Source organism: Centroberyx affinis, unplaced genomic scaffold, assembly GCF_046629955.1.
Source record: "Centroberyx affinis isolate AG114_WGS23_722 - 3 ecotype Tasmania unplaced genomic scaffold, CSIRO-AGI_Caff_v1 ptg000278l_1, whole genome shotgun sequence".
NCBI lineage: Eukaryota > Metazoa > Chordata > Actinopteri > Beryciformes > Berycidae > Centroberyx > Centroberyx affinis.
The window spans coordinates 388,898-413,915 of record NW_027278957.1 but is presented as its reverse complement, the minus strand read 5'-3'; the positions used below and the strand labels follow the sequence as shown (position 1 = coordinate 413,915).

At 41.8% G+C, this 25,018-nt stretch overlaps 3 protein-coding genes across 4 annotated transcripts in view; 1 reads left to right on the top strand and 2 right to left on the bottom strand.

The window, feature by feature from the left end:
* The window catches only part of cyfip1 (cytoplasmic FMR1 interacting protein 1), a 33,570-nt gene extending 24,341 nt beyond the window's left edge, over positions 1–9,229 (bottom strand). Inside the window, exons 1-3 of one of the 2 annotated variants that reach the window (XM_071512967.1) lie at positions 9,039–9,229; positions 674–794; positions 82–171 (exon numbers count right to left, since the gene is read on the bottom strand). In XM_071512967.1, the coding sequence (XP_071369068.1) occupies positions 82–171; positions 674–790 (207 nt within the window). In that variant the 5' untranslated portion in view covers positions 791–794; positions 9,039–9,229. The remainder of the gene's footprint in view (positions 1–81; positions 172–673; positions 795–9,038) is intronic. The other variant, XM_071512970.1, reaches the window with a different exon arrangement.
* Positions 9,230–10,485: 1,256 nt separating this feature from the next.
* tubgcp5 (tubulin gamma complex component 5) lies at positions 10,486–21,044 on the bottom strand. Its single transcript, XM_071512800.1, has 23 exons — positions 20,706–21,044; positions 20,561–20,614; positions 20,364–20,472; positions 19,946–20,042; positions 19,758–19,837; positions 18,932–19,067; positions 18,324–18,441; positions 18,095–18,184; positions 17,751–17,844; positions 17,374–17,626; positions 17,080–17,282; positions 16,838–16,953; positions 16,423–16,691; positions 15,991–16,189; positions 14,997–15,185; positions 14,711–14,893; positions 14,508–14,592; positions 14,307–14,427; positions 13,067–13,215; positions 12,614–12,739; positions 12,285–12,373; positions 11,095–11,195; positions 10,486–10,890 (listed from the first exon to the last, which is right to left on the bottom strand). The coding sequence occupies exons 1-23, from the start codon at positions 20,837–20,839 to the stop codon at positions 10,844–10,846; spliced, it is 3,042 nt and encodes a 1,013-aa protein (XP_071368901.1). The 5' UTR covers positions 20,840–21,044; the 3' UTR covers positions 10,486–10,843.
* Positions 21,045–21,592: 548 nt separating this feature from the next.
* Positions 21,593–24,760, top strand: chst7 (carbohydrate (N-acetylglucosamine 6-O) sulfotransferase 7). The gene is made up of 2 exons (XM_071512642.1): positions 21,593–22,915; positions 24,622–24,760. Exon 1 carries the CDS (start codon positions 21,625–21,627, stop codon positions 22,879–22,881), a length of 1,257 nt encoding a protein of 418 aa, XP_071368743.1. The 5' UTR covers positions 21,593–21,624; the 3' UTR covers positions 22,882–22,915; positions 24,622–24,760.
* Positions 24,761–25,018: the final 258 nt, after the last annotated feature.

Genomic DNA, 25,018 nt, shown 5'->3' with positions numbered 1-25,018 from the left:
TCATTACTGAGGTGACAGAAAGAACTGACCAAAGGTTAATAAATGGGGCCATTTCCCAAAGACAAGACCCTTCTACTTTACCATGCTGGAATGGACTGTGGCCTGCTCGATGTATCTGGCGATGCCGGTGACAAACGCATTTCGGTCCTCGAAGTTGGTGTTGAAGTTGGGCTGGGGAGAGATGGAAAATGATGCTGCAGAAAAGAAACTGATACTGGTAACAGAGAGCAGGCATATACCTGAAAAAACACAGCATTATAAAATCCACGCCACGTGTAACATGTCAGAGATCAATGCACAGCAATTTGATTTTCTGCCTTTTTCACATAAAGAAGGATGTATTGAACACAGAAAAATGGATTATAGCTCAATCATCTTTGTCTAAAGTTCCCAAAATAATGGTTGTACAGTAAAAGTAAGAGATAGGAAATCAAGAGGTTTACTAGTTGACATCAGTAAAGGCAGTGGAAAAAGTGGCATCACTGCCGCAATACAAAAAGGAATAAGAAAAGGAATAGGAACAGGAATAAGAAACTACTGCATCTAAAGAGAGTTTAGAAGAAAAAGTGCACATCTCTGACAGACAATTCAACATGAAACCACTGCACGCTCAAGAGGAAGTACGCCTCATCATTCTCTGCACATAAGTATAAATACCGCCATCAGCACTGACCTGGTACATGAGCGAGGAGGGGAGCGGCTCGATGCATGGCTGCTGGTCAGGGAGCGGCAGCTCCTCCAGCAGGTCCACATTGGAGAGGGCATCCTCCAAGGTCACTGTGGACGTCATGCTGCTGAGAAGGCCGAAAAGAAACACATTTACAATTCTCGTCCAGATAAGCAGTACGTCTCTCTATCACTCTCTATCAAACAATGATAAAACGTGGCAGCATTTAAACACTAGGAGGTGTTACATTTGTATTTGCCCCATCAAGCACAGATTAAAACAAAAGAGCTAGTCCATGAGCAGAACTGTTCAACAAAATAAATGTCTCTTTTAATAATCTGTCACTTTCTGAGCAGAGGAAAGGACATTAAATTGGACTAAAGCTACCCAAGAATTAATTGCAGTTGATTGCTTGTAGGCATGGGCCGGTTTCCGGTTTCAAGGTATACCGGTGGTTTGAAAAAGCCACGGTTCCAAAACCACTAATATTTCCCGTCGTACCGTTCCGACAGTATGAGCTGTATGAGCAGACTGCAGAGGAACACGCCCCTCCCCTCGGTTGCGTACGGAGCAGTCAGCACTCAGCAGTCAGTCCATGGCCGTAGCCAGCTATGAAGTCCGAGGTCTGGACCTCAGTAATTATTTCCTAAAACAAGACTAGGTCAAAACCTAGTATATGGCTTGACCGTGTATGAAACGCTAGAGGGCTTTTAATTTGAAACGACGGATACAGGAAGTGGCGACACGTTGCGACACCCAGCCAAGGTGAGTGTCTCTCCCCTAAAAAAAAAAAAAAAAAAAAAAGAGTGTCTCTCCCCTATCTGTGCATCGACCAAGCCTACTGTCTGCGGTAAGCAGGGCTGCCAACTCTCACGCATTTACCGTGAGACTCAGGCTCACACTTTTCACACGCTCTCACGCCACAAGTCCATTTTCTCACGCAGTGAAAAAGAAATTCATAACTGATAATGTCGCGACACGAAAAGAGACACTGACAGCGCACGGACAGACAAGACAGAGCAGCACCGTGCAGCAGCGAGTTATTCAGACCATAAATATACACAAATCTATTATATTGTAATTTATTCCCATGCATGCTGCTCAGAGTAATCTCAGCCAGCGTCTCTTCTGCGTCTCTCCCTCTCCTCTCGCGCCGGGCGCACCAGGCAGGAGTGAGAGTGAGTTGCTATGGTTACAGGGACGCTCTGTCTCTGTCGCTCTGAAACTTTCTCGCGATTCTCAATAATAGGTTTTTAGGTTTATGCAAAATCATGAATGTAAGTACCTCAACGCTGAAATCTAGTAATATAACATAATTTTACATTTTTGGTTAACATTATACAGGGTTGCTGTTTCTTGACTTAATCCAAGAGGTTAGGTGGTGTAGAAATGCAGGAAATTTGTTTTAAATTACAGTTTTTTTTCTGGGGGAGGACCCCCAGAGCCCCCGCCATTTATGTATCTTACTTTTGCCAACAGGTCCCTCTGTATGTATTTAATTATAGAAAATGGGTTTGTGTGTAGTGTATAGCTTGGGTTGTGTTTGTAGGTGTCATTTTGGTATGAATTTTGCTTGTCCAGAAATGCAGTAAATAAGCTCCATTAAAAGAAAAAATTCTGGACCTCACTAATTTCTAAACCCTGACTACGGCCCTGAGTCAGTCAGCTGTGTTTACAACCCGTGTGTAACGTATAATGGCCAAAGGAGGTGAACCCCCCGAACTTTTCCCCCCGTCGAAAAAGACTAAGTCGGCTGCATGGGAATATTTCGGTTATCGAAAAAACGGCCACGGCTTAGAGGAGGAAGGTCACCCAACATGCAAAACATGCTGCCACCCATAGCTCTTTGCCAAATTCAAGGTAACGTTGTCTTGAAATTAACTTGAGCATGCATCGGACAGAAACCATTTTCCACCTGCAGGTTCGAGGAGTCTTTCATGCCATGGTCATGGGACTAGGGAGTTACCGTGCCTAGCTAGCTAGCTAACATTAGTGAAATAAATACTCTGGGCTAGCTACCAAGGCAGATAACATGGCTAATTAACTAGCTAACATCATTTTTTTTTCAATCTATGTGATTAACTAAGGGTTTTATTGTTTATTGTCGGAATTAATTCAAAGCAAAATGCCACAGAGCCAGCAGGTCATTTAACAAAACGCATTGCGCTGAAGACATGTATAATAACCATGAAAGACTCCTCGAACCTGCCGGTGGAAAATGAGGCACAAACTATGGCTGTGTGTGTGTGTGTGTGTGTGTGTGTGTGTGTGTGTGTGTGTGTGTGTGTGTGTGTGTGTGTGTGTGTGTGTGTGTGTGTGAGAGAGAGAGAGAGAGAGAGAGAGAGAGAGCGAGTGTGTGTGTTTACGTGTGTATGTGCGTGCGCATCAACATTGAAACAATCAATATTATGTGTCCACCCCATTTTACAAAAGATAAGCATTTATTTGATATTATTATGGCAAAAAAATTGTGATTTTTTTTTTACCTAGAGATTTTCCAATAACACATTTTAGAGGTGCGCAATACCGTGAAACCATGGTATTTTTGCCTAAGGTTATCATACCGTCAAAATCTCATACCGGCCCATGCCTAATTGTTAATAATCAGTCTGATAATCATACCTAACTCTCCTACAGTGGAAAAAAAATGTTTTCATTAAAGTTGTAATAACTTTATAGACTGTTCATTAGAGATAATGCCACCGAGACTCTTATGTTGTACAGCCAGATAGTGAAAAGTTTTTGTGCATCTGGTGTGTGATTTTCAAACCTCAAACGTGAAAAAGAACACCAACACAACTAAGCAGTATGAAGCTGTATGCTATAATGTTATACTGTATGTGCTTTATGCCTTTGTTTTGATTTTTGCTATCTTGCTTGCTTGTTAGTTTGACTAGTCATTTTAATGATACAAAAACCAAAAACCATGGAGGCACTGTACAAGAGAGGGCGGAGTAGACTGTTCTACTTGAGGAGGCTCCGGTCTTTCCGTGTATGCAACAGTCCACTCTACATGTTCTATAAATCTGTCGCGGCCAGCGCACTTCTCTTTGTGGTCGTGTGCTTTGGAGGCAGGCTGGATAAACAACCTGGTGAAAAGGGCTGGCTCAGTCTGGTATATTTTCATACTGTACATATTTCATTTGTTTTTTTCTTCTCCAAGTAGATTCTACTGCTGCTATTTTGCACACTCTTCATGCTGTAATCCATACCTTTTCATATTTTCATTCACACATTTCTACTTAATGTTCTAGTGTTGAAATTGTCAGTTGAGTATGTTTATATGCATGTCCCTCTTTTGCTATATTGATATTTATATTCCATTTCTCGATGCTGTATCCTGCTACTATTTGCTGCTGCAATGGCCAAATTTCCCCACGGGAATCACTAAAGTTTTATCTTATTAACTGCAGGCAAAACCTTGCACATGAAAGCTTTAATGTGAATGAAGCTGTTTTAAATACTGTAGTTAATGTCTCCCATTTCTCAACAGCTAGCAAAAAGGTAAAGTATGTAGACAACAAAATTAGGGAAAAGGTTAAATTCAAACACATTAATACTTTGTGCAGCCCCACAGAGTGGTGTGCTTTGGTTTGCATTCTGTCACAACTGCTGACTGCTGATTGGGGAACTTCATTGACATTGAACAATCAAAAAACCCATTGCAATCAGAATCGACAGTGAGTCAAACAATCCGCAGCTACTCTAACCGCGACACAAAAGCCTGGCAGCAGGTCAGCGGAGGTCAGCGATCTCCTGCTCCACAGACGGGAGGCAGGGCAGAGCAGAAAGAGGAGAGGATCCATACTGACTGCATGAAGGGAGGCTGCATGATAGTGATTTTTTTCTCTCAAATGGCTTAATATAATGTCTGGGACACATGAACACAGCTTTTTTCTACACAATATCTTTTTCAGCCCTAATAAAATGTTCAAAGACAGTGGGTGGGTTTTCTCCGTAAATCACCTTGATTTGCTGGCCAGTAATTCTGCACAGCACCAGAATACTTGTTTAGAAGGCCAGCTGAGATTAAAAAAAAATGGCTGTTGCAGTGGCTATTCCAATTTGGAAATTGCAGTGGTCAATACTGCAATTTCAATATTTGTTGTTAAGTAATTATGCAGGTAATAACAAGCATACAGACGGATGTGGACAGGACAAGCAGGCACAGGCATGCAGTCCACAGTTGTGACCAGTGCTCAAGAAACATGCACATGCACGCACACGCACACACACACACACACACACACACACACACACAGTAAAAGCAGAGCATTGTCCACAGTAAACTGTATCAAATTACAAAGAGCAGCTGCACTTTTGATGTTGAAAAATGAAGAGTAGAGGACACTGTTGGTTGGTAATGCTACCTTCAAGCCTAATCTGTGGATTAATCAGATTACAAAAGTAGTTACTGCAGTTACTGCACCAACCAAGAATAAATTTCAAAGGGTGTGTCATCTGATTAGTTACTTTTTGAAGGATTTGAGGGATACTGCTTGGTAAATGTATTATTATAAATGTACAAAAATTCTGAAAAAAAATATGATCACATTTAAAAAAGCAGAACAAACAAAAAACACTGTCACTCTGATCAATCTTTTTCATAGTACAATTGGCCTACTGGTCATCTATTGCACCTTTGATAGGGTTGATCGGGATTTAAGAGTATTTAGGCTAAAAGAAACAATACAAAATACTGTGTTTGGCATGTGGATTTGCCAAAAATAATAGAAAATCAAGGCCCAAATGTACTCTAAAAAGTAATCAATCACTTTCACCTTTGCTTGTGAAATTATCCAATCCAATTTACAATATCAGAGTAAGCCATCCAATACTGAATGTTACTGAGCATTGTGGGCAGTAGAAAAGGGGTGTGGCTAATGGCTCCTTCATGTTGTGAAATGCAGTTTGTGAAAGGGAGAAGGAAGTCAAATGGGAAGAGCTATGTAAAGCACTCTTAATGTTTCGGCCATGTCTCATCGATGGCTTGGTACAACATCTTTTTTTAGTTTGCCAAACTGCACCGCACACAGCCAAGTAGGCAGCTGAACAGACAACAAATCAGTCATCTCTACTACAAAACAGGGAAGTATGAATCATATACGACCATGTAAGAGAGAACATGTGATACAGGGTCAAGTCAGAGAAAGGGAAGAAGTAACACTGAACTCAAACTAACATCAAACATTTAAGATGACATCTGCCAAACTGAATGTGTATAAGGATGATGGATGAAGGAAGTACACTGCTCCACATACTGGAAACCATAAGATTTGTGCTTGGAAACTGTCCACATGGAACAGAAAATAAAAGTCAGACATTATGTAGCTTTAACATAAAGTGTTACCACAGCAAGCACATTCTGTTTAGCCTTTGGGTCTACTTTAACTCTGCAGACTAACACTACATCCATTAGAAAAAAAGGAACCCTGGCTTTTGCTTTAGTACACAGTTCCTCTTAAGACTGAAGAGTCGAGAGCTTTGAAAAGTCTTGCCTCTCAAAGTGTTAATTCAGCCTGCCAGCTTGTTGGCCGTTTGGTCTACTGCTGAAGTTGTACACCATGTGTTTGTAGGGCTCCCTCCATAATTAAACCATAAGGAGCTTAAAGCAGCCTCAAGTAGGTAACCTAGGTGTGCCAAGTAGAGGGCAAACACAACGCACCAGTAGGCAGTAGTAGGCTATGTAGAACCGATGAAGGAATCTCTATCTTTTCTGCATGGCGTGTCTTGCCTCATCTGCAGACTTTAAAATCCCTTTTGAATCATTCGGTAACCTGTTCTTAAACCGGCTCAAGGTCTCCCCTAGGACACTCATGCTATATAGCCTTCTCTGGCACACACACACACACACACACATGTTGGTAGGTTAGTGGTTCACTTAAGTTCAGGCAGTGAGTGATGCAAATTAAAGTGACAGCACAGCGGTCATGCAACATTCGTATTTTCAAAAAAGGGAAACAAGGATCTGTGCTACACTGCGACTTGAGATACTGTGCTCTCTCATGCCTGGTAGAGTAGATAAAGCCTTTGACGCTCCAATTGTCAGGCGTTGCTAAAAAAAAATTCAATAGATCACACTCCCACAGCTTCTTTATTCATCCTGTGTATATCAGCATTCACAATGTTATGCGTGAGCGCAGGTGGGTGTTTTTATTAATGATGTAACACCTTGTGGTGGATGGGTGGTGGATGGTGAGGAAGCAATGTAGATTCTAGATTATTATAAACCAAGAAACAAACGCAGCATCAACAACCACCTAGAGACCTGTTGACAGTTAGAAAAATAAAATGGTTGCTATGGAGACCACTAACTGCTACTTCATCAGATGAAATGGCATCAAAGAAACATAACACTGTAGAGGAAACAGTAGATGTGTCTCTAGAAGAGGGTGTGAAATATCCCACAATACTTCAGCTAACTTATTTGCAGGAAATCACACTTATCAATGCAAGGCAAATCTGTGAGGGTTTCAGTGTTTTTCTACAAGGTAATGCAGACAAATGACAACCCAATTCTCTTCTCCCTAATATCAAATATTAACGTTTAGGCTACATTAAAATACTCCCTGACTACTCTTAAGCCTATATACCAAACACCTTAAGTACCAGCGTTCAGCAGCAAGAGCCCATACATGTATTAGGCTACTTCCCCTGAACACCAACTAGATTTGCTTGGTCCATTAAGAATAAATCTTATGAATCATTAAAATTATCACATAAGTTCTATGGATTTGATTTCTCCTGTCCATCCATTTCATCCATTGCCTTCTATGCCAAATTAGCAAAAAGAAAGTGTACTTCAGGTGCCCCTGCTTTATCTTCACATATGGTATTGTGGGTGATGTGGGTGGTTGATGACTAACACAGAAAAGTGAACATGCACATCGTACTGAACCGTAAAACGCTATGCCAAATTGCAAACTACATCCTAATGATGTTGTCTGAGTAACATATTAAGTGGTGAATACTTTCATAAAACAGAATCCTTGAATTAAAATGTTACAGCTTAACACAAATGTTTGGGATTTCAAGTCTCCCAGAACACTTTGCACAGATCTCCGACAAAAATCTGCAAAATCCCCTTCCCTCTCATATTCAGGTTGCTATGTTGCCTACTACTCAAGTAGTGAAGGAGGCAAATGAACCATCAATGAGGAGAAAGACAACTCAACTACTACTAATGAGGTTACAGACCGATTAAACCTACAATTAAATTACTTGAAAGTTCATGACATTAATACATATTTACAAAACAAAAGCTCCGGTTAGAGGTCACCCATTTGCATGAAGTCTTTATAGATGCTGTGTATGTAAAAGCTATAAGGAGGAGATAAAGGGAGCAGTGAAATGTTTGGGATGCAACCCTCTTTGTAGCATCACAAGGTTGACTCCAGGTTTGAAGGAGAATCAATACAGCAGTTGTCATATTTTTAATGTGTTGTGTCCTTTCTTTGAATTTCATTTCCCTGACGTATAAAACTGTGAAAAAATAATTTTGGATCAACATGAAAGATGATGAGATGATTTCATCAGTGCACAGTAAATGACCTGCTTCCCTTGTAACTGATGACTAAAAAATGCTTATTTGAGGGAGTCACTTGCACAACAAAGTTTTAAGACTGATATTTCATGATGGGTAGGGCCAGACTCACAAGTGGGGATCAATTAGGGGGATCATTGTGTTTCCATTTTGTAATTATTTTTCCAAGCATTGAAGTTGTATTTACAGTGAATGACTATTAAGTGAATGCAGCATGGAGAACACAGTCAAATTCCTTAAAGTAACTGCCGTAGTGGTTCCCAAAGTGGGGTGTGGGGACCCCGGCAATATACACTTCACATTCACTCGCTCCCTGAAAGTTAGCCCAATGAGAAATGTTTCACTGTGGTTGTCAGTCCAGACACTAACGACAGTCACACAATTATACACTAAATCATAATCAAAAATCTTCTAGGATAAGGTTGCGTGCAGCAATCTATTATCAACGGAGGGGTCTGCGTATCTATTTAGGAATAATATGAAATGAAAATGAGTATGAAAAAGTTTGGGAAGCCCTGCCCTACAACATGTATGGATATCGTCGCTCTGAGCCAGCCGTGGCCTGAGATTAGTCACAAAATCGGGCCTGCGAGCCAGCAAACGGCTTGGCGTTGTAACAAGCTATTAACCTTCTCAAGCTAATATTTTTTTACGTCAATTTTAAATAAAAGCCAATTTTAACGACAATGTTCGAAGCGGTCTAGTAAAACAACGCGTTGTTAGTAAGGCAACACCCAAAGAAACGCCACACAACTTTTTCCCCCTGGGTTAGTTGGAAACACACAGACAGTTTGAAACCAACTTCGCGATCAATCAGTTTCTACTCACCCGGAGTTGTTGTTCAGCAGGGAAAAGTAGTTTGTTAATAAACCTACAGCGCCATTAATGAACAATACTCTGAATGCGGATCCCTCTGGCGATTGGGAAGAAGAGGTTTGGAAGTCTTCAATCCAAGCTTTTTTTTGTCGTCGGCCAGAGGAATCTTCCCTCGGTCGGTGTTATTATCATGGGCGGGGGAGAGAAGTAGAGCAGGGAGTTCCTGTCCCTGTGAAACAGGGAAACTCAACAGGAAACTCTGCGCACAGCTGCGGTGCAGACCTTCTCCACTAGGGACGTGAAGGGAAAAAAGGTAACGGCAAAGGAATTTACACTAGGAACCTAAGCGCCTGCACGGTATGGTATGGAGGGTGATTAGTGCCCAAACTCCTCCCCCTTCACACACCCACATACACTCGTTAGTTTTAACAACTGATGAGCTTGGAAGTATAAGGTTCTATGAATGCAGTATCAAAGATTGAACATCCTAGCTAGTACTTTATATCTTTTTATATATTCAACCCAAAAAGGTTCTTAAAAAAATAAAATAAAAACACCACAAAGGCATAGTAAGTAATATTCAAAGATCATAATTATGTGGAACTCAATTTTGCTAATCATTTTACTAGTTGCTATATAGCCTAATATATACTAGTTCTAATTGAACGGGTACTTTCACTAGTTCCCCATTCCTTCACTAGTTAGACTTTAATAAGTACTAGTACTTATTTTATCGTTACTTGTGCCTACTGTCATTTTTGCTATACTAATATTGTCACTGCTGAAATTAAGCAATAGTCTATTGAATATACAATGTGCATGCAATATACAGGCTATTATACCCTGCAAATTCAATTCCAGAGTCATTCTATTAAAAGCATATTTTAATAAGAATGTTTTGGACTAATTTAAATTTGCTTAAATAAACATCTCAACATATAATTCTCAACATCAAAATAATGTCTACCCTAACTCAGATTCCAGTCATGTTATTCCTGACCTTCAACAGTTCATTTAGTTGAGCAGCAACATTATTTCCTTTAAGGACTGAACTGTGTAGGTTCAACTGTAACCTAGTGGGCTATGACAGCCTATAAACCATGAGCCTAATTTCAGACTTAAACTTAATTTAATTAAGTCTGAACATTAATGTGCAACAGCCAATACTTCCTTACTAATAACACTATCATAAAGTTGTATTAAAGAATAACAATGAATGAATGACATGTGGCACTTTTTAAAAATAAAATCACCCTGCAATTTTCTTCGATCCTACCAGAGATGAAAAAATCCTCTTGTGCTCATGAGTTGCTTTACTGTTTAAAAATGTGTCTGCTTTCAATTAGTTGATATAAAAAAGTTAATTTAATATGATTACAATAGGTCAACACTATTATTTATAAAGAAAGTCTAAAGTATATTGAAAAATGACATGGCATAAGCCTACAGCATTGTGCAAGATTTATTGTGCATAATATGTACACATTAATCACAATCAGCATAACAGCTCATAAAAAACATTTACAAACACTTACATGGTTAAAACCTAGAAGCCGTCATGTATAGCTCTGTATGTTCACAGGTAGCATGTATGACGATGGCCCCCGATAGACACAGATAATACAGATAATACTCCGACACCCAGAGGTCCGGGTCCGTCTCCCACAGTGCAGACAGTGACATCATGACTAGTCTCACATATGATGCAAGTTATCATGGAACAACAGCAGCAGTCAAAGGAAAGAAAGGGCAGAGACAGAGCGCAACACAGAGGAGTGCAGTCGGTCGGGCCGGAACATGGAGACACGGGACCGTCCTCAGCACTGCTCAAACCCCGCCATCAGAGACAGGGCAAGGGACTCCACTGTAAAGGGAAGAGGAGAAGCAAAGAAAAATATGGTTCAACGTAAATCCCTTTCTGTGCATAATTCATAAAGTGCCCATTTTAAGGATTTTAAGGATTTACAAATCTTTTGGGGGATGGACTTCCAGAGCATTAGCATAATTTGTAGTTTACCGGAAAACAGAAGCCTGTATGAATTCAACCAAGTATCTGTGTTTTACTTACAATGAGGAAAGGAGCCCCGACACACAGCTTTGTTCAGTATGGTCACAAGGAACATGTGACAGTTTTTGAAATCTGACTCCATCTTATCAATGGACTCGATCCTGAAATCAAAAATAAACACAATATCCAGTCAGAACAGGCATGCCAAGAAAGATATCGCAGCAAGTTTTATTCTTATCTGTTCTGTTTTTTCACACCCTCGGTGGCCTGTTCTTTTTTGAGAACAGTGGCAAGAAATACAGTAAACCTCCTGCTATTTTTTGTCCATTTTGTCCATCATCTTGTGTTATGTTTTCAACATTCAAGCAAAAAACATTGTACAATGTTGTACAATGTAAGGTATTTGTATTTTTTCTCTGCTTTTAAAACATTGAAATATCGCTTGTCTAATTGTCTTGTGTTGTTTGATTGTATGTTTGTCTGAAGGAAACAATAAAAACTAACATTGAAAAAAAAAAATACATTGAAATATCTGTCTATGAAAGGTAGTAATTTGCCCTATTTTGATGACTACTTTTTCAGTGTGGGGATGCGTGAGATTTCCCATTTCACTGTGGCACCTAAGAATTTATCAAGAGCAATAAAAATGACTGCAATAACGCCTGTGTTGTCAGCTGTAAACCCTCTGATTCAACTGAACTGAAATGAAAGCAGCCCAGCAGATCCGGGTTTCTCATGGGGTTAGTCATACCCCTGCTGGAAAGATAAATGAATTCATACTGGTAACATTTATTGAAATCAGATTTTTCTTCAACTTCACATTGAGTTCACTAAGACTGAGCAAATAGCAGTGATTAATAACCTGCTATGTCCCACACTGTACCAGAGTACTGAGAAGCAAAACCTTATCAAATTAAATCTAATCTAATGTGGTCTTCCTCTTTTAGCACAGCTGCTGCAGTATGGATGATTTATTTGTAACTTGGACAGTAAAACATACTGTAATTAATTATATATTATATATTGTGTTATATGAAAACTTTGTGTGAGGTCTTGTTTGTTTTGTTCTGCCAACCAATTAACCAAGTCAAATTCCTTGTGCACCCACTGTACTTGGTAACTCAAAGTAATTTTGAATATTGATCTATATCATGACTTATGATCTGATATTTTTCTGACTTCAAATGGACATTGGAGATTAGCTTGAGGGTCACACATTTCTTCTCTCCAGTTTATATGAGAACTCTTACTTCCACGCTCCAAATCCAGCTTGCCATCGATCAGAGAAGATGAGGACCAGATTGAGAACCTTCATTATCGCCTCCTTCACGAAACTGACCTGAGGAAACATCACAGCATTCAGTGGATACATTAACAGTCGTAAATGCAGGTGCAGAGCAGAAAGAATACACAAGTGAGTGATGTGATACTTTACTGATCTCGGTGTCTTCCTCAAGGACCCATCAACAGGGCGGATGTTTACCCACATGGGGGTTTTCAACCAGGTCCTCTTATTGAAGAACGCTCTCCCTACTCGCTACATCGCCACTAGACCTATTCTGTGTGATTGCATGTTTACCTTCTCCCTCAGCAGGCAGCGGTCATGAATGGTTGACAAGTATCTGTAGTGGATCTTGATCAGCTGGTCCAGGTCCTTAGCTTCCTGTACTTGGTGCTGAAACTCCAACCCCGTGCTGTGCAGGATCTACCAAGACACAGTTTAGACAGACATAGAGTATATGCAAATCAGTGAGATATTTAATGCAAAATTGCTGCTGAGTTGCTAGATGAAGAACATATCCCTCTTGTTGTGTACAAACCTTCTAATTCCTATTTCGGACTCCTATTTCTCTGTGTACTGCTCTGTGTCTGTCAGCTAAACATTTTTAACATTTTGTTACTTCAACTATACATGGGTGCTAACTAGAATATAAAAATCCCTTTCTTAAATATTTTCTCAAACGTTTTTCATTTGACAGTGCTGATATGCACACTCATGTCTCGTGTGGCCAGTTGAATTATTATTAGTCACCCTGGTCATGATGTAGTTGTGCAGGCTGTTGACAAAGTGCATCAGTTTGACCCGCAGCAGACACATTCGGTGAATCTGCTGATTTATAGGATCTTTGACCGTTACTCCTTCAGCTGCGCCCTCCAGTTTCTTAGCGACTACAGTCAGATCTGCGGGGAACAAACACATTCCACACATCAGAGAAAACATGCTGATCAGCACAAACGCAGTGCAGAATAAATTTGTAGGGGAGATTCTACACAAACTGAGGATGTTCATGAATAATGAATGATTGATTTGTTCTTCGTATACATCATGTGGATGAAGCTTATAAAATGTAATGAATAATCCATATTTTTGTATAAATTAACTCGAGTTGTAATCATCATGTCTAGTTCTTGCGAGTATGTATTTTTTTGTGTGAAAGGTGTTATATTTAAATGACACACAGCCACTACTGAACATTTCACATCTTGGGATTGGCACTTAAAATCCTGCACATAAGAAATAGTGCAGTCTCTCTGTAGTTCATGCAGACTGAAGCCAGTTTTTGTCACTACCTCAGCGTTCTTGGAGCTGCTCTACTGTGGCCTTTTCTACACACATCAGTGGCATTTTCATTTTGTGAGTCAAGAGCCTGCAGTCAGCTCTGCCAAACAGAAGTAATGTATTAACACAAGAGCCAAGCTCAGCTCAGCTAGCTTGCTCCAAGAAGGCAGTGCAGCAGTGAATTATGGGCAACTGCATGATTTTGAACAATTACATTAATTGAGACAGTGAAACCCCAAACAGAATCAAATCTATATATTATAACTGAATTAAAAAAAATGACAACCAATGTGATTAAGTCACTAATTTGTGGTTTTGGCAGCATTAGATTTGCATTAGTGTGCATTGGGTCTGGCCACTACTGCAACATTTTCTTGCTCCATCAAAACCTTCCCTCAAAGACACACCGCTTCCTGGGAAATCCCTGACTTTGCCTCAGTGAGGGAAAATAAAACGAGCTGTATATCTCCTCTGTCTTTACAAATCATAATAATCATCTCAGTAAACAGCGGAGCCTTATATTTTCATTTTGTGCTTTCAAATTAGTGCCACAATTCTGCCTGCCAGTATCTGCTGATTGCCAGTATCTGCACTTGCTAAAAAGTAGTTTTTTTTGTCACACACATATTTGTCATCATATAACAGATATATTCCTAGTGAATATTAATAGTTATTTGTGAATGTGATTTTAACGTACGTCCTTAAAACATACCATTGAATCGAAGTGTGTCTAAACTGTATTTGGCCCATTTGATCTGCAGCAGAAGGAGAAACACTTGATTGTAGATCTTCTGACACTCAGAGCTGATTACAATGTCAACAGGCCAGGGAACCTGATGGGAAAAACATAAGACAATGTCAAGTTTGCAGGTTTAATACTAAACCGTAAAAGAAGCACATTCACCTGGCTTACCTTGTAACTGAGGGTAAGTACATCCAGATTATTCACAGGCTGTTTTTTCCTGGCAGGGTCAATGGTCTCCAGGAAAATTGACAACCTATAAAACGTATGTATGATATGATATGTGTTGTTCATGAAAAGAAATCTTGTGAAAATGGATGAATAACGCATCAAAAATCAGTTCTGTTAAATCACACACTAAATGCATGCAGTACCTGCTGCTGTCCTCCGGGCAGCGCTGTCCCACTGCCTCCTGCAGCTGCACGTTGAGAAAAGACAGCTGCTGCCAGCTCTCCTTCTCCAGCACCTTGTCGAAGATGGCTGTGTAGAAGTCATACATGGTGTCTCCAGCCTCCAGCAGGAAGTAGTTTCTCATGGCCTGAAGGTATTCCAGCAGCCTGTGGGAACATCAAGAGACTGTGCTGCAACTATTCTACCCGCAGTAATAATAACTGATTTAAGAGTCTTAACTGATGCAATAACCGGAAGAGCGATTCTTACTTGTAGTCTTTTTTCAGTGTCTTCATGAGGTTCCCGCAGCACTCGATGTACCTCCTCTCAATGTGTGGGTAGAGACAGGAGCGCAGGGTCAGCTCAAAGGTCTGGCAGGTGACGGACTGAGACGAACGGTCCACGATGAAGTCGCCTCCGGAGAATCTCTCATGGAAGTCGCTCTGCTCCAGGTAGAGCCTGAGGGAAACATTGGCAAGAGCTGCTTTACATTTCAAAACTTCTCTGCTTTCTCTGGATTTACCCACACAGGTATGGTACCAAAAAAAATTTCTTTGGACAGGACCTTTTGAAAGATTATGAAATCGGGACTTGGAAAAAGCATTATATAAACATAAAAATATAAAATACAAAATTTGGAGATTATGCTCTGACAATATTGAAACCCCAACCTGGGTTCTATTCCAGTATATTTTTGAAAGGGTAGCAGCTGTAGATGAGGAAAAAGTTTTTATAATTTTCACATCCCGGCATAATGACTAGTTTGTTCCAATGCTTACAATGAAGAATAGAACAAAGTAGAGTAGGGGCTCGTGTTTTTTGTATTAAAAAAAAAAATCTCCTCAACCCATGCCAATGGTGATGCAAAAACTCATGTTTTTAGAATTTACATATGCAAGTAATGTTGATTGTATTTGAATTTTCATAGTCAAACTAACCTCAGTGCTGCTCTTTGTCACTAGTACTCCTTGAGAGCCAAATTTGTGGGATACTTTCCAAGGAGGTATCTATCAACCACTAAAAAAATCTCCCTTCTTAGCTATTGACGTCAGCACTGGATCCAAAAATCATACATCACTTGGGTCCAAACTTGAATCAGAAAGACTGTCTCATAACTGAGAGGTTGCGGGTTCAACCCCCCCAACAGTTAATGTGTGTTCATCAAGAGCCATGTGTCCTTGAGCAAGACACTGAACTTACTACATAAGTAATCTTAAATTCCCAATATGTAATTTGTACTTTTAAAGTTGTGGTCACTGTTTACCTGGCAAAGTTGATGGCCAACAGCGGGTCGTGGACGTCATCGATCTGCAGATGTTGTGCCACAATAGACTGCATCTTTATAAGGCTCCTCTTCGTGGCCTGCTGTTCAGTCACTGTGTCTGTGGGCGAGTCCTCACGCCGGCAGAGGCGCGACTGCACTGACTCCAGGAACACTGTGTATAAACTCTTCCTCTCTGCATCTGCAATGTGCATATGCAAGACAATGGCCAACACAGCTTTTGTGTTTGTGTTTAATAAATAACTGAAACAGTCATAAAAACAGTTAATGTGCACTGATATACAGAAGTAGGAAATTCCCCAACTTCCATATTTGTGAAAGCAAAAAGCTACTGAACTCTCTCTTATCTTCCATTACATCACAAATCTCCCAGCTGAGAGAGTGACTTTGAGCAGCTGCAGGACCAACACTGACCTCTAGAGGATTTCTCAGACTGCTCGGTCTCCTTGCAGTCCAGATTTTTGAGCAGCTGCATGGACTTCCCAGCCATGATGATCTGCTTGAGGACCGGTTTGAGGAAGGACACCATGGTGAGCTGCCTGTTGCTGGAGCCCTGATCCCCTCCGGAGCTCCCGCTGGCAGCATCGTTCAGCTTCTCCTCATTGTCCACCGTCTCCGACACACTGTACAGCGTGTAGGTGGCGTACCAGAAGTCCCTGTGGTTGACTGGCACGTCCTTGTTCCTGCGCAAGAAAATTCATTCATTCATACTGTGAGCTGACAGTGCTAACCTCTGAACCACCGAAAATATTAGTTTGTAAATTCGGGTTGGACTAGATGCTGTGGGATTCCACTTAATGAGTGACAGTCTGATGTCAGCGCTCCGTACCTTTGGATGATAAACTCTTTGGCAGGGTCAAACAGGTGACCATGAACAATCCACTCATCCACTATCTCCAAATATGGTCTGACTGTCTCTGTCCACAGTGAAAATAACAGCGCCACCTAGCACAGAGAGAAATTATCATTCATATTGATTTGTCTCCTTGTTAAGTTCCATGAAATCTGCTTTGCGTGTTTGTACAATCAAATGCATTAATAATAGGACATGAGTGCACAGGACAAACTCACAGCTTGCTCCGATGCTTCCCCGACGCTGTCATACTCGATGATAGCCTTGTAGAGGGTGTTGAGCAAGTGCGAGGCCCGCACAACGTTCGGGGTCTCAGGGGGAACTTCAGCGACGCCGGTGCAGAAGACTTTGTGCAGCACTTTGATCTGTGCTAAGTGAGGACTGAGTCGCTCCAGAACAGCAGACAGGGTCACCGTCTCGTCTACAAGAGAGGACGTATCAGACACTGAGATATCAGAGACGAAACAAACCCCCTTGTGGACCAAATGCAACTTTATCATAATGACACTTGCCTTTGCATATGAGTTCCTTCTCAATTGTCGTCAGCTCCTCTTTGAAGCTGGCAAAGTACTTGTAGAGAGCCCAGACAAAGGCCTGATAGGTCCTGAAGGGAGGCTCCGAGCCCTTCTTGGAGCTATGGGAGGAAGTGGAGCTTGGCGGGCTCGGCTCGGAGCTGTAACCCGTCACCTCGTCTATGAACCTCTGCAGCCTGAACACCGCCTGCCCGTACACAGCTATGTGCTCCAGCACCGAGCGCAGGCAGTTCTGCAGCACAGAAAGAGCAACGACTAGTCAGACAGCAGACGTGCATCTCTTCATAGAGGAATCTATCAAAAAAAGGTTTATTACAGTATAGTAGAGTATAGTAGCAAGCAGATTTTCAACTTACGCCGGTCAGGTGAGTTACCACCACGTTATTCCTTACTGACACTTTTCCATCGTGATGCTGGAATATGAAGTGTTTCTTCACCCCAGAAAGAAGCCTGTAAAACAAATCCAGAAGTTCCAGCTCAATTGTATAGCAACATGAAAACCAAGACAAACTCAAGATGCCAACATGAGCCTGTTAAGGAGCAGGATATTTCCTCTGTTATCCAACAAGGACTCAAAAGTTTAGGGACTTGCAAGTCCCTTAAAAGCTAGAACTTCTGAAAGAGTGGAGGACAATCTTCTTTGTAAGGTTTTACAATGAGAACGTTTACAATCACTCCCCAGAATATCATCACATCTTACCACAATGTCTCCCGTATCACTTGGGTTTCTGTGACAAAGGCCTTTTCTTCTGGCAGATACAATGGGTCAGTGTTATACAAGTGTTGATCCCTGAGGAAAAATAAAGGCATTGAGCGTTAACAATTTCTCAAATATTTCTATATCACTTCAACTCACAAATCATCTTGTGGTAAACTCTTTTTTTTTTTTTATAATAAGTGACATACACTACAATTCGGTAGCGGCTTACCAAACATTGAGCAAGTTGGAGTGTAAATGTAGGCTGTGAGGAAAACGAGGAGCATGAGCCACCCAGTATGGAGTCACCACATGCTGTTCGAGCCAGGCCCGCGCATCAGGCTCACCCACTGGAAAGACAGAAACTGAAATTCATGTAACATGCAAAAATAGCTCCAATAGAGAAACACACACAAAGTAGCATCTTTTGCGTTTCTCACAGAACTGAAGCTTGGAATGTGCAGATGCCCAAATCTCATAGATAACATTGACCAAGTGGCCTTGACAAAATAATAACTCGTTGTCTTCTAGAAGAACGGCATCACCTCTTATTACGCATATCCTACGCAAGAACTATAATTATCACTGTTCATATGACCATATGCTTTTTGACCAATATCTTTATTATATTCTATCTGTATTAACATAATCATGAATATTCAACACTATAAAACTAATTATCCAGATTTTGAGTTTCTTGGCTCCCAGCCTGCAGATTGAATAAACCTGTCAAACTGCCACTCTCTCATCCTGAGTTTTCTTCCATAATATAAATATAAAATGCTTTCATGATGTCTTTATTGTCATTCTGCTATTTTGCTGTGCGTGATTGGTCCATACCCGTCCATGTGACTGGGACGGTCTTGTTAGTGTTGTCCTGGTCCTCCTGGGGTGTTCTGTCCACCTGGATCCCAGAGTCCTCCCTGCTGATTGGCTGCTGACTGTCCTCCTCCTCGCCCTCTTCCTCGGACCACTCCTAAAAAAGACAACCAACATTAGACATTTAGATGGAGATAGAGATCCAGTGAGGGATGCAAACTGACAGACCATGACAATGTGCACAATGTGTGACTAGGAAAGCAGGTGAACTCTTCCCTATATTTCAAAATGTATTTGATTTCTACAATATTCAGCCACCATGAGTGTGTTTGATGTAGAATGGTATATGATGTAGTATAAGATGTACTGTATATAATGTAGAATGGTATATGACATGTATATGATATGGTATATAAAGCCCTTTGAGACATGCTTGTGATGAAGGCCAATATAAATAAACTTGACTATTTCTTCCACAGAACTGAGTTTCAATTGAATTGAATTCAAAACTATCTTTTGGCATGAAATACTGGAGTACATGTTGCCAAAGCAAACATATACAATTCAGAAAACAACATACAGAATGATAAATGGCTATGTTGCATATTGTTTCTATAAACAGAAAAAGGTACATGGGAATAATAATAAACTGTATACATACTATATAGGCTACACCTAAAAGAATGAACTCTACCACCATTTCTCAGCTTGTAGCATGCTGAGACAAACTTTCCTGCCGCCCACACAGTCCCCTCTTCCTCTCCAAGTACAAGTATTTGAACATGACCTAGTTTATAGAGTAGAAAAGTTCCAAATCACGACATGATGATGGTTATGATTTACTCACAGGGGTATCTGGGTACGGTCCAATGTCTATGTCCTCGCCCTCCATGAGATATTTAGCCCAGTCAAAGTTATCCTCTTGTTCTGCACAGACACGAGTTTGAGAGATAATGGTTAACTTGACAGGTAAACGATTTAAAAGGGTTTAACGATGTTACAAGGGAAACAACACATTAAATGTAATAGACCCACCGGCCTCCTTCAGCCTGGGTCTCTCAGTGAAGTTGGTGTTGGAGGGGGAGCCCGATAAGAAGAGCAGCAGTGACAGTACACTGTGATGTACATCTGTCTGCAAACAAAAAAGGAACACTAAATGGCTACAGATTATAGTTGCAGATTATACAATATCCTGTATGATCGTTCTAGGGACTCAGGAATATTTATTAAAGATGTGACAAAAGATGTGACAAATATTTATGAGTCCCTAGAATGGCCATATACCAAAGAAAAGTTCTAGGTTACGAAATACGGGCCAGGGGGAAGTACTGTATGTGGGAAGTGGTGGGACCAATAATATTAATAAATACTTCCATGGTTGGAACATCTACCCTCACTTCATATTCTTACTTAGTTATTTTCCCAGTCTATGGTTGGCTATATAGTGTTATACCTTAGTTCCATCTGTATTAGGTAAAGGTGAGTTCAGGAATTCTTCAGTCAGTCTCCTCCAACTCTCTGCTTTACTCAGGTCTGAGTGGACCATCAGCTTTTCGTATATCCTAAAAAAAAACACAAAAAAACATGGAAAATTAAGCATGATGGTCTCGTGCAAAAGACAACAAAAAGGACTATGACAGACTCACTTACCCAGTTATACTGCGTTGAACTTTATGGCTGTCCACGTCGAGGAAGCGATGGAACCTGACAAGTAAGAGACGACAGTAGCATCACTACTGACAGAATTGCAACAGCTAGGTTAACGTTAACTGACAAGCTAGTCCTCAGTCCTCACCTGAAATTCGACCAGGCAAATTTCAGGGCCATTTGGTAATTCTGGTCCTCCTCATCCTCGATCCCGCTAATGCATTTGATCAAGTTCTTCGCTTCTCTCTCTGTCTCCTTTTCGAATTTGGTCCAGTGTGCCATGATGTTGTTGTTGTTGTTGCTTCTGTTGTTACTGTTAGCTTGAGGTTACATGGATCTAGCAGGCTTGCTACAAGGCTAGAGTGTCGTCAGATTTTGCTAGCTAACGTGCTAGCGCAAACAAGACGTTATATGAAATTATGGCACCCATTGCAGATACAGAATAGCTTTATTTTCCCCTTGATTTCAGGTCTTACTGGCGAATGGATCAACTAGCCGCGCAGAGTTTGCCTCAAACGTCAACTTCCTGGGAGGACAAGTGCGCATGCGCCACATCGAGATAGCGGTACAAAATGTCAATACGTTTTAATTTACCGTACAACTGTCGCTCAAGCTATCACACATTGAGCCTGGGCACCCCTTTCCCACGATTCATTGCGCGCGCACGCTCCAATCATGTTACGGTTGATGGCAGCGGTTGGGTTCTCTTCACTTTGAATGCTCTTTGAGATAATGATTTGGCCACTCGAGTCCGCGATCCTCCCTCAAGGCATCATGTTTATGGGCATCTCGGCCACTTTAACCCACAGAAACCAGATTTAAAAAATGGCATGCCTTGTAAAAATCAATCTCTAAACTGTTGAAATGCTTCCACGGACTAGTTATCTGTGCAGGGAGGGGGTATAATCTGGTTATTTCGGCGTTACGAACGGGGCGTGGCTAATCCCCCGCTCTCCGTCTTCTTCTCTCCCACATACACATAACTTTACTGTTGTGACCGCAGTGCTTCACACAGCGGTGCCGATCCTCCCGAGAAGAAGAAGCCATCTCCCTCTCGGCGAAAGGAAATGAAGAGGAGGCTACAGAAGAAATACCTGATTTTAATACTCGCGTATTCCGTTTTACTTCTGCTAATCCCGTACGTGTTAGATTACCGGAGTAAATCCGCACACGTGAAACATGGACAGCCACAGCAGCCCAGATGCCCCGATTTGGAGAACACGATGGCACTGTGGGATAACGGTTACAAGTTCAACACCTCCGACACGACGGAATACGCCGCTAACCGGAGCCAGGCGCGGATACACATCTACCTGCATGCCACCTGGAGGACGGGCTCGTCGTTTTTAGGGGAGCTGTTCAATCAACACCCCGATGCTTTCTACTTGTATGAACCCATGTGGCATATATGGCAGGCTCTGTACCCGGGGGACGCGGGCAGCCTCCAAGGAGCCGTGCGGGACATGATGAACGCTCTGTACCGCTGCGACTTCTCCGTCCTCAAACTTTACGCCGGCTCGCAAAACATCAGCACGTCCTTCATCTTCGGCTGGAAAATGAACAAAGTGATTTGCTCGGAGCCGCTCTGCAACGCGCACAAGCGGCAAGAGATAGGGCTGGTGAAAGAGGACCTGTGTGGAAAGTGCCAAAAAAGGGACATTAGGGAACTGGAGAGGGAGTGCAAAAAGTACCCGGTCGTGGTGATCAAAGGAGTCCGTGTGTTGGACCTGAGCACCCTTGTTCCTTTGATGAAAGACCCCGCGATAAATCTCCGGATCATTCAGCTATTCAGAGACCCGAGGGCCGTTCATAATTCCCGTTTGAAGTCGAAGCAGGCCCTGGTGAAGGAGAGCATACAGGTGCTGAGGAGCAAGAAGCAGACTGACAAGTACAAGCGCCTGCTGGTGCCAAACACCAGGGTGAACCGGGCAGAGAGCTATGTGTCCAGCGCCATGGAGCTGATCTGTGATAACTGGCTGAGTGACATGATGCTGGTCATGAACGCACCTCCCTGGGTGAAGAGGAACTACATCCGCATCCGCTATGAAGACCTGGTGCTGCACCCCATGGAGGAGCTGCAGAGGCTCTACCACTTCTCCAACCTGTCCAGCTTCCCCGCTCTGGAGAGATTCGTGTTGAATATGACCCACGGCCAGGGCTATTCCTCAGACAAACCCTTCCTCATATCGTCCAGGGATGCCAAAGAGGCTATTTTTGCCTGGAGAGAGCGGCTGAACGTGGAACAAATAAATCAGGTGGAGGCCTACTGTGCTGAAGTGATGAGGCAGCTGGGGTATCAGAAGAACAGCGTGGATAAAACATAGCCGTGATATATCAGGAGGAAGCTTGAGGATTAAGGTATGATGAGAGAGTCCAGCTGAGACCCAAGGGGTTTCCTTTGCCTTGTCCTGAGTGAATGAAGGGTCAAAGCCATCAGCAAAAAGCTTCCTGACTGTCTAACAAAACAGATTATCCTGCTTGTACATCCCCATATTTTAAGCCCATAGTCGTGGCAATAGGGGTAGCAGGGTAGTTTAGCAGAGGCAATCCCTCAGTCAGAGGACCCAGGCTCGGGCTGCTGGAGTGTCCTTGAGCAAGACACTGAATCCCTACCAGCAGTATAGCTGACCTTTGACCTCCCTGCAGAGAGGCCAAAACCGTTTACCTATGGGGATCAATGAAATAGCACATTATTATTATTCATTTTACAGTGAAGGAGTAGACACCAGATGGGTTTAAAAAAGCACATTTTCTTTATTGCAGATTTTGCTGTAATTTACAAGGTCTTAAATTAAATGCACCTGTTGAATGTTTAGATTTTTCATTACAGTGTTGCTCCATATCATCTGTTAACTGTTACTAGTCTGTTGTCACAGTTCCAGCTCTGATAATAATGGACTCTGCTCCTTTCTTGTAGATAATAGATCTGCTGGACACCCATAATACATTAATGTATCACAACATAGTTCCATATATGGTGTGGTGTTCTGAAGCTTCAAACCCTAGGTAATGAATCACACATTAGATTTCACATATTTGCTAATGTTAAGGTCACATGAGCAAGATGCATCCTGTGCTCCAAGGCTAACCACAGACGAGTTTCAGATATGAATTCAAAAGTGACAGCTCTGTACTTTATTTTGTCGGTGTCATTAATGGTGGAGTGAGAGATTCAGACAGAAAATGGCAGAGAAACATTTTTCCCTCCTTAATGAGCGACTGATCTGGTGTTTAATAGAGGGCTCATTGTTTCCCCCCCTGGCAGTGTTGGGCTCCTCTCCTGGATAGCCGGGGCTGGCAGTGAGTCACTGGGCCTTAGACTGGGCTGTGGAAAAGGGGATCATTGTATATGCCTGTCCATGAAGGGAGCGAGCTCCCTGGGTTACGCCTGTCACCACCAGCTCTCACAAGCAAACCCTTTAGAGCCGGGCGGCCTGCAAGCCGTCAGCATGGAGCAGACACAGGCTGGAGGCAGTGAGACCTTCCAGTACTGTGGTGCAGAGGGCTGGGCGATAATTCAGCTCAATTTGTTTATTGTCTTTCAGTGGAATCATATGATGACATGAAGACATTTTGATATTCTGTCGTCTAAATTGATGATAGCAAGCACATTTTATTTAAAAACTGATTAAAGAAGGAATTAAATATTTTAAGGAATATTATTTTAAAATGTATATAACTCCACAATAACAATACCATGCAGTTTAATGTGATGAACATCAATGTGATTATTTAACATGTGACTTTGCATACGTAAGCCATATCGTTATATATATCGATATTGAAAAAAATCCTTATGATTATCAGGATTTTGATTTCAACCATATGGCCCAGCTGTAGTTCCAGAACCTGTAACTATCACTGTGGCTCTGATAGACCTGCTGATGGATGTCCTAGGATATTTGGCTGGAGCATTATTAGTCCTATTGGATATGTCTGTGGTTCTTATTCTGTTCTTATTCTACAATATCTGTTTCCATGTGCAGTCGTGTCATAAATTCACAGAGTTTTAGCCTCTGCTGAATTTTTCAACCAGAGCTGAAAGACCTTTCTCTCTCTTACAGGGGCCTGGCGTTCGGGGCAACAGGTGAAATAACAAAGAAAGGAGCTGGAATCTGGTCCACCGGGAATTCACAAGCATGGCTGTTGGGTTGTTGAAGCCTGGGCAATGAACTGGAGAAAATTCAAGTGGAAAGAGCAACCGCTCAAGAGAGATGTAGTTGAAACAGATCAGCTTCTGTTTACAGTGTTGCCTGTTCACCACCAGTAAGGTCCATACAGATACAGAGAAATAGGGAAAACAGAAACTAGGAGAAAGAGCTCAGGTTGGTTTGTGCTGCCATTCCACTGGCCAGGCCCTATCCTTCTGTCCTTTCATCAGCACTAATCCCTCCTCAATCCCCTGCAGGCGTGGGCCATAATAAGCCTGAGACTGGTCCTTCTTGGGAGACTGCTGCCAGG

Excerpts from the sequence above, each read along its gene's own strand:
- tubgcp5 (XM_071512800.1), bottom strand. The coding sequence starts at position 20,839 with ATGGCACACTGGACCAAATTCGAAAAGGAGACAGAGAGAGAAGCGAAG. Across the intron at positions 20,615-20,705 it reads TTTGCCTGGTCGAATTTCAG|GTTCCATCGCTTCCTCGACG; the intron begins GTGAGGACTGAG and ends CTTACTTGTCAG. Across the intron at positions 18,185-18,323 it reads TCCAACTTGCTCAATGTTTG|GGATCAACACTTGTATAACA; the intron begins GTAAGCCGCTAC and ends ATTTTTCCTCAG.
- chst7 (XM_071512642.1), top strand. The coding sequence starts at position 21,625 with ATGAAGAGGAGGCTACAGAAGAAATACCTGATTTTAATACTCGCGTAT.